At 47.7% G+C, this 9,414-nt stretch overlaps 1 protein-coding gene across 1 annotated transcript; it reads left to right on the plus strand.

Annotated features, from left to right (window-relative positions):
• Positions 1–101: 101 nt before the first annotated feature.
• On the plus strand, positions 102–8,467 carry xkr7a (XK related 7a). The gene is made up of 3 exons (XM_076041687.1): positions 102–1,683; positions 4,492–4,691; positions 5,431–8,467. The coding sequence occupies exons 1-3, from the start codon at positions 956–958 to the stop codon at positions 6,384–6,386; spliced, it is 1,884 nt and encodes a 627-aa protein (XP_075897802.1). The 5' UTR covers positions 102–955; the 3' UTR covers positions 6,387–8,467.
• The last annotated feature ends 947 nt before the right edge of the window (positions 8,468–9,414 follow it).

Genomic DNA, 9,414 nt, shown 5'->3' on the forward strand with positions numbered 1-9,414 from the left:
TCTTTTCAAACGGATGTATGTAAAATATATCTTATTAGTATTCGACCATGTTTTGGCTGAACCTGCAAATGGGGAAGATACATTGGCCACTGCAAAAAGTGTAGCTCAGGTTTTTGAATTTATTTCTCGATCTCTGCTTCCGGTGTTGTCGGGACATGTTGGTGACGGAATCAATATCTCTTGAGAGCCTCTTCGAGCTAATAGTGCGGCTGTGGTGTTTCCTGCTGCCAGCCACTTTACACTCGAGGGAAAGGGATGAGTCAGCTGACCTGCAGGAAGCTGGAGATAAATGGAGGAAGGGCGCAGGGGAGTAATATTAAAGCATGCTGAACACAATATGGTAAACCCAACGTACCTCGATTTTCATGCATCCTCCCAAAGCTTCAATGGATCACTTGAGGTGTGATGACATGAGTGGCAGTTTTTAAGTCTAGTTTGGTTAATAACACATCAGTGATTTGACTATGAATAGCAGCAAGCCAAACAGGATCAAAAAACATGAACCAAAAAGATTCAGATGAATGGTGACACAAACAATATCTTAAAAGTGTGGAGGAAGAAAAGTGTTTTATAATTGATGCCTTTTTGGGGTGTGACCTGAACTAAAACCCTGCAGCGAAGAAGGGTGGACCTGTTCTGAGCCAGTCTCTGTCTTTGGGTGACCTAATATTGTGGCCTTCTCATGGATTGGTTGACAGAACTTTAATAACTGTGGAGTAGAGTGTGTATGTTTAAACCAGCTGCAGTGAGGACTGCGATAAAACTCAACCTACGGTACAAATGCATCCACACAAATATCTCCCATTTGACGCGACTCACTGTGTGTGAAATTCGGATTCACTCTGCCATTCACCGGCCGCTGTCTGCTCCTGCTACCCGGGCACCGGGCGGAGCTGCTGCGCCCATCCCGTCACTGCTGAAGCCCCCTATTCCTTCCCGTGGTGGTCGCTGATTGATGGGCGGCGGTGCCTCCCCTCTCTCCTCCTCTTCCTCCCTCTCCTCCCTGCCTCCTCCCCCTCCCTCTCACCCACACACACACACACACACGCATGGATACAAACCGACATGCTACGCGACCCCCTCCCCCTTCCATCATTTTCCCATCTCCTACTCACTCTCTTCCCCTACAACAAACATGGCCGCGAAATCTGACGGTGCAGCCGTCCCTCCGCGAAACGAAACCCCCGCCGCCGTGTGTCCCCCGCGGTCGGACCCTCCCGGGCCTCCCCTGCGACGCCCCGCCGAGCAGCGCTACACCCTCCCGGACTTCTGCTGGACACTGTGCGCCCTCTTGGTCTTCTTCTCGGACGGGGCCTCAGACCTGTGGCTGGCGGCGGACTACTACCTACGGAGGTACTACTGGTGCTTCGCGCTGACTCTGGTCTTTGTCGTAGTCCCGTCCGTGGTCGTGCAAGTGTTAAGTTTCCGATGGTTCGCTTACGACTTCTCGGAGAGCGCCGAGAGCGGCACGGCAGCGGCGGCCGTGGTGGCCGCATCCGGGGCGGAAGGGAGCGACTTCAGCACCAAGGACAGCGAGGATCGGGGCGCTGGCCGCACCGCCGCCGCGGCCGTTGTGCTGCCAGGGCCGGCCACCGGGGGAGGAGGAGCCCGGGGCTGCTGCAGGCTCTTCGCCTGGTTCCTACAAGCCGTCATCCACACCTTTCAACTGGCACAGGTCTGGAGGTGAGTCTCCACGTCCGTAATTCAATGTTGGAGGAGATTAAGGGGGCGGGAAGACATATTTCGCCCCTTTGTGTGTGTGTGTGTGTGTGTGTGTGTGTGTGTGTGTGTGTGTGTGTGTGTGCGTGCGTGCGTGTGTGCGTGTGTGAATTTGTTGTGCCTCTGCATGATTGTCTATGGCTTCCCTCAGAATATCCTTTCATTTGTGTCGACGCTTATGTAACCTGATCTTTAAGGGCAGGGGTGTGCGCTCAAAATGCCATAATGCTCGGTCGTATTGTTTGACATTTCTCGCGAGCTTGTAAGAGGCGAATCAGGCTCCACCCCCATCACCCCACCTCCAACCCCTTGACGCGCTTTTAGGTCAATCATCTCCCGGGAAAATCAACATCTCGTTCACTCCAATCGCCTCGGATGGAAAACTAAAAATCCCTGTTTTTTCCCCTCAGGGACTTCGAAAACAGACGTAAGAAATGGAAATTCTGAAAGTGTCTTGGGAGCCGCTTTCTATTTGCAGCCATCCGCCTCCTCGCTTCCCCAATCAGTGCTTGTTGTATTTTCGGCTCTTTGCTCCGGGCTTCCTCTCTTTATGTTTGTAAAAATCCATATTCTCAAAGCTCCCAACAGGCTTTAGGTTGAGAGAGTTTGTTTCTCTCCACCAGACGCAAACATGTTTAATTAGCGCGGCGCGCTCCGAGACTGAAAAACAAAGGCGTGTACACTGGAGCATTACTCTCACTTGAATGCCAGTAGGTCTGTGGGTCAGCACACTCAGTCAGGGCTGGTGAGGCACCACTGAGGCCTGATAGGTTTTGACAGTCTTGAACTGCTGCCAGTCAGATGGAGGAGGCCTTGGGCTGAGCCACAGTGGGAGCGTGGCGGGGGGGTCAGACAAGTGGTCAAAGTTGAATTCTGTGCATTGAGAAAAACAAGCGCTAATGCTGTCTAAAAAAAAAAAATCAGCTGTTGATTTATCTGTCTGCACCTTTCTTCCGGCCCCATTGAGCCAGTCCTGTGGGCATTTTTTATCGATCTCTCAGGTCCTCCTGGAGTCTTAGACCTCTGTGTGTGAATGTGCCCAGGAGCACATTAAAACATTGTGGCAGCACAAAATTACCGGTAATACCATTAAAGCTGCTGTGTGTGTGTGTGTGTGTGTGTGTGTGTGTGTGTGTGTGTGTGTGTGTGTGTGATAGAGGGAGAGAGAGAGAGAGAGAGAGAGAGAGAGAGAGAGAGAACCTTTCATCGCTGCTCCTCTCAGACCGGCATGTCTGCACATTAAGAGGATTACCGGCGGGTGTATCACCCTCAGCTGTTAACTCAGGAATGATCCGTCACTGATACACTGTCGGCCAGGTGAGCGGGGATCAATTTGGGCCGGCCACCAGAATTAAATGTCAGCGCGCCAGAGACGCCATGTGGGCTTTGTGTTACAGTCTCGCTTTGCATTGCTATTGCTACTTTCCGCGAGTGTGTGCACGCTAGTGTTCTAGTCAAGACCTCACCAACTGAGACCAAGACATTATCAAGACCAGAGAGTACCGAGATCGAGACAAGACCAAGACTTTATATGTCAAAGAAAAATAACAACAAAACAGAAAAAAATGACTAGTATCTTTTTTTAAATTCAAGTTTGCTTCTATATCGCACAGCAACATTTCTTTTCAGCAAGGTATCGTTACGTTAACTTTTGCTTTGCCAGCTATTGTGAACCATTTCCAAAAACACAACTTTGTTTCATGAAATTAGAAAATAAATGAACTAGGAATAAGGGGGCTGTGTCACTTTGGCTGTCATACAAGCAGAGCGTGAAGCGGCAGCCGGTGGATTCTTTTTCTATCTGTCATTGTAGTGTTGACTGGCCTTGTTCAAAAATCCAGAGTCCGTCCAGTCAAGAGACCGAGTCAATACAGAGTAAAGAGTCTGAGAAAAAGTTGACTTGAGACCAAGACCAATCTCGAATACTACAACACTAGTGCATGCCCCCCTTTCCTGGGAGCTCTTTGACCCTCATTACTGCTTGCATGGTCTACTTTGTGAGTGTGACGTCCCAAGGCACACTGGGTGTAGCGGGAACCAGAACAAAAGAAAAAAATGGTTACACAAACCCCCTCGTGGTCTGCTGGGCTTGTTGACGCGGGACTCTTTTGACCCGTCTCCCTGAGGCAGTCGCAAAGTCATTTATAGCGTCACTCCTGCACGGCAGTCTTTTTCAAACAGTTCATGTGTGATGATTATCATTTCATGGTGGTTGCGCGCTACAAGTAAATGTCAACACATCAGCGCCGAAATATGTTTGCACAGTTCATCTGCCCGTAAAATGTCACGCGCCCGTTACACAAGGTTATTATAGAGACTGTAGGACGGGAGGCTGTGTGTTCGCATAGGATGCCCCCCCCCCCCCCCCCGCATTCAGCCTATGGCGTGCATTCGAAAGCGTTCATATTTCATGCAGTTTTTCTTGTGCGTCTTCTCTTTTCCGCAGCCCTCTGACTTCCTTTATGTGAAGCGAGATCGCAGACCGCAGCTACATTCACCCCCTCTGATGTCTGCACTAAAATTGAAACCACAGAGCTGCTTAGTTCAGTTTCGGTCTAATCTAAATCCTAGAGGAACAAGCACCCCGCGCTTTGGCAGGAACTTCTGACGGCTCCCAGAGTTTGGAATAATGAGTTATGACTTCTGAGAATCGGGGTTTGATGTCCAGGAGTTTCAGAAGCAGAGTATTAAGCTCCAAACTTCTCTGTAATATTTTTTCCCCCACTTTGGCTCAGTTTAATGAAGGGATGGATGTCTGCTTTTTACACACAGGTATGTACATGCTCTGTACTTGGGCGTGCAGAGTCGTTGGCACAGAGACCCCGAACGCCGCCATTACTACTGGCGCATGATGTTTGAGAGCGCTGATATCAGCATGCTGCGCCTGCTGGAGTCCTTCCTAAAGAGCGCCCCCCAGCTGGTTCTGCAGCTCAGCATCATGATCCACACCAAGCAGGTGCTGCCCCTCCAGGGTGAGTGATCTACACAGGTCAATCCAGCAACACACATCGCATACAGAGTCAGCCAAAAATAATGTACACACACATCAGGGAAAGAAAAACTTGCATGTACATTTGATTTGTATAAGTACTTCTATGCATATAGGTACTTGTAGAGGCCAAAAAGTATCTTGTATTAGTCTTGTGATGTCTGAATGAATTTGGTGTTGAAATATTTATGCAACTTTTCCTATTCCTGATGTGTATATACATTATTTTTGGCTGACTCTCTTATTGCTCAAAGGGCAGCCAGCACTTTGAGCAAATAAGATATAACTCTCTAGCCTCATTTAGAACCCAGCAGAAGGCAGTTGTTGGATGGTGTTCAAAATTCTCCATCCCAGTGTTCTATGACAGTAAAATGTGTCTGGAGCCTTTTACTGGACTCCCTGGAAATTTTAATCATCTAAGTCGGGCATTTCTAAAAATTATCCCTTTTGTGATGTCACAAAGGGGCACCATTTCTTCTGCCGGTATTTCCAGCTGCCTCGAAGCCGCCCTTTTTTTACTCCATTCCGAACATGGAAGATTTGCGCAAAACATTGGTATCAGAAGCAAATTAAAAACAAGCAGACAGGCATCGAGGCATCGTTCTCACAGGAGGCTGCAAACAGAGGGCTAAACCTGTGAATGTTTCTGTGAAAAGGGGCACTCCGGCGTCACTCCTGTTCTTTCTGAGAGGCTCAGTCTCTCTCTTGTTTGGTTTCCTCAGGGCTTTCAGCCTCCGCCTCACTGATATCCCTCGCCTGGATGGTCGCCTCCTATCAGAAAGTCCTGAGGGACTCTCGAGATGATAAGCTACCAATGAGCTACAAGGCCGTCATTGTTCAGATCCTGTGGCACCTGTTCACCATCGGCGCCCGCACGCTGGCCTTCGCCCTCTTCGCCTCTGTCTTTCAGCTTTACTTTGGCATCTTCATTGTGGCCCACTGGTGCATCATGACGTTTTGGATCATCCAAGGCGAGACGGACTTCTGCATGTCCAAGTGGGAGGAGATCATCTACAACATGATGGTGGGCATCGTGTACGTTTTCTGCTGGTTCAGTGTCAGAGAGGGCCGCACCCGCTGCAGGATGCTGATCTACAGCCTGACTGTGTTCTTGGAGAACGTGGTGCTGACCACCACCTGGTACCTCTACGGCAGCCACCGGACCACCGAGTTCTACGCCGTGGTCATGGTGTGCGTGGTGGCCAGCAGCTACGCTCTGGGCACCTTCTTCATGTTTGTGTATTACTGCCTGCTGCACCCCGACGGACCGGTTTCAGGGTGGGGTTACATCGTGGAGAAGGAGGTTCCCGCCGAGTCGCTCGCCTCCCCGGCGACCAGCCTCCCGCCCGACGTGGTCAGCAGCCCCCCCAGGACCCTGCAGAGAACTAAAGGGTCGGACAGAGAGCAGGGCACTGGGATAGACGGAGACGTGTTCCAGGTGAGACCCCCGAGGGGGGCTCAGGCGCCTGTGAGCCGCCTCACACCCAGGACAGAGGGCCCAGTCATCAGGATAGACCTTCCCAGGAAGAAGTACCCTGCCTGGGACGCCCACTACATAGACCGCCGGCTGCGAAGAACCATTCTGGTGCTGGAGAGCACCGCTCCGGTCACGCCAAGAATCCAGTACCGCTGTCTGAGCACACCCAAAGAAGTGATGGAGTACGAGACCACTGTGTGATGTGCTGAAGGTGCTGTGACTGGGCTCGCAAGGCATCCTGCCTTAAATGAAGTGACGGGCGGGACGACTCTCACAGTGATGTCTGTTCCAGCTCCACGTCTGTCAGACGGGGAAGAGGAACAGCTGATTTAAAGAGGGAGAGTGTTTTGCTTTTATTTTATTTTACAAAGACAAAGTACTGTGATGTTGTTCAATGATGGTGCATTTTTGTTTTTGGTTTCAGTCACTGTGTTATTCCTCTAGGCTAAGGCGAAGTACAGGAAGTGGTTTAAGCGGCATTAAGCACTGACTCTCGCTGTCCGGTGAGCTTAGAGTGAAGCAGTCTGACAGAGGGAGTGGAGCAGTTCTAGCATCATCAAGATGCGGGGAATTCCTCCCCACGAAGGTGCTTTGGCACATCATATCAATGTGGTTAAGAGTTAAGAGGTGACCCTTCAACATGCATGATTGTCTGTGGCAGCTAGAAGAGAGAAACATCACACCTAAGAGCGTGGAAGAGTAGGAAGGAGGGCTGTGTTAACGGCACTGAAACATAGCAGAGGCACTGATAATCAAATCATGATGTTCCATAGCTATTCATCCATGTTGAAGAAGTGTCTGAAAGTGCTTCTGCTCCTGCGAAGAGCACACTTCAAAAGCAACATTTGAGTTGAATGTATAAACAGTGGAAAATGTGATTATTTATGAGAAGGCTTTGGTCATTTTCATTCTGTGAGTGGGATTTTCTTGTGGTACTGTTTACTGTTTGTTTTCTTTTAGGTGAACTAGAACAAAAAAAAAAAAAAGAGATTTGTGTGTGTTTACAGGCAATCTGTTGTTTTCAGGCCATGCCATCACTGTTATTACGATGCACCACCATTCAGAATGTGTAGGTAACTGAACAATAGCTACATTACATTTACAGGATGTATACTACGGATAGGACTCACAACAGTCATATTTTCATACATAGTGAAGAGATGGAAGGACAGACTTGAATTTCCCTGTAAATTAAACTGTATGCTGGACAGTAGTTTCAGAGGGACAGCACTGTCTGTAACTGTACTGTAACCATACTGTGTTGTTTGAAAAATGTAAAACGAAAAAAAAGAAAAGACAACGTGGAAAAAAAAGCTGCAGACTCCATGTCAACATAATTGCTTTGCTGCACTGTTATTAACACTTTATTTTACATGTCGGATTTCCCATAATTTCATAGAAAAGTTAAAGGTATAACTCCAGGAACAGCATTTGATCTTTGGTAAGGATTTTTTCAAGTCATCCACAGGAATTTCTTTCAGTTTTTTTTTTATGACCTCCAATTTTTTTTATTTATTTATGATAATTTATCAAATGTTTCATACGTGAAACTGGATACCTGTGGTACGAGTTGTGCAAGCGGTTGCACATGCCGAATGTGAACAATCTGCTGTGCACAAACTAAAATGGCATTGGTCACACGAGTTAAGCCTTTCTTTAAGTCACAACAAGTGGTAGATGTAAACACTCTCCACTAAAAACCACTATGGAGTTATGGGCTTGGAAAATAAAGTGTTACAGTTTTTGGCATTTTATTTGAAACAAACGGGCACAAAAGGGAAACCTCTCAGCCATGTGTGTCCGTGTGTGTCTGCGTATGTGTGTGACAGCTCACATGCCGGCATGAGTGTATGCAGAAATAAGCGAGAGGGGTGTCCTGCTATGTGCATTGTGGTTAGTTTCAAACGGAATCTCTGAGATGTGAATTTCTCTCCATCAACACTGTCCAGTCAGCTCATTGTTCCGAATGATAGAGAACTAAGCAGCCCACAGAGCACCGACGTACCATCACTGTTCAGGTAACAAAGCCAAGAAGTGGGGCCTAAGTTATGGTGCTTCTTCTGTCCATGTAACAAAAGCACACGGTATTATATTATACAATGGGCTTGTAGGTGGCTGTGGATGAATGGGGCTGTACCTCAAATTAAACGCTGGAATCAAAAAGCCTTAAACTGGTCATGCCAGACTGTTGCTGTTCAGAGCAAGAAAATAGTTAAGCTAAGAGATGAAATTGGTTTCATTATGTTGTTGTTGCTGAAATAAAAAGCAATGTGTTTACCTGATTTTGCTGCAAGTGTCGTTTTGTTTGAAAAAAAAAAAGGCACAAGGTGCTGGTAGTTTAAATGAGATTTAGGATAAATCCAATCTCTGTTTAACAGTGGATCAGTGGATTAGTGACCCGCTCTGCACACCAAGGTCAGCGACCTCCCCTCTGCAGATTAACCTGTCTACACACACACACACTTGACAGGCTATACTGGAATTCTTCACATCAGCGAATGGAGGTTTAAGATTTGCGCTAGTTTATTTTATTGACGACATCATAGGAAATCTAAATCCTTTTACCTGACCGAAAAAGCCCTCCAAGTCTCATGTTGGAAGTTACCTTTCGAGTCGCTAGGGAAGAATCTTCGCCATATTGAGCTGTCAGCAGCTACACCACTGCAATGACAACAGAGCTATGTACAAACAAACTTGTTTCATAGCCCTGATGTCACCACACTCTGGAAACTGACTCCACACTGCACACCTTTCAACTGATATATAATAAGAACTGAATACCGGAATGGCAATCTGGTGGCGTGCCGATTATTCCCAGTGGCCACTCGAGGTACTGCAGCAAACACCTTTAAAACGGCTGACAGGACGACTGTGACCTGAAACAATTCATAGCAAATCTTTCTATTGTAGATTTTTCTGTTATGGTCTTTTAGTTGTTTGAAAAAAATGATAAAGGCCAGAAAATCACCAGAAAAGAGTTTATTCCCAGCGTGACATCACAGCGTTGTACGTGCTGTTGTGTCTCAGCTCGTTCTGTTTGGCTGCATCCTGATGTGTCTGTAAGTGACGCTCTCCAGGATTGTTCTGATTGGCCCAATAGATCATGCGAGTTCTCATTGATTCTTGTTCTTGTGATCTTGAAGACGTTTCGCCTCTCATCCAAAAGGCTTCTTCAGTTCTAAAACCGGGTTGTAGAGTCCCAGGTATTGCCAAGCAATGTACAAGCGTA

This window comes from Nelusetta ayraudi, unplaced genomic scaffold (assembly GCF_046127955.1).
Source record: "Nelusetta ayraudi isolate G7.1 ecotype Tasmania unplaced genomic scaffold, CSIRO-AGI_Nayr_v1 ptg000070l, whole genome shotgun sequence".
NCBI classification, from domain to species: Eukaryota; Metazoa; Chordata; class Actinopteri; order Tetraodontiformes; family Monacanthidae; genus Nelusetta; species Nelusetta ayraudi.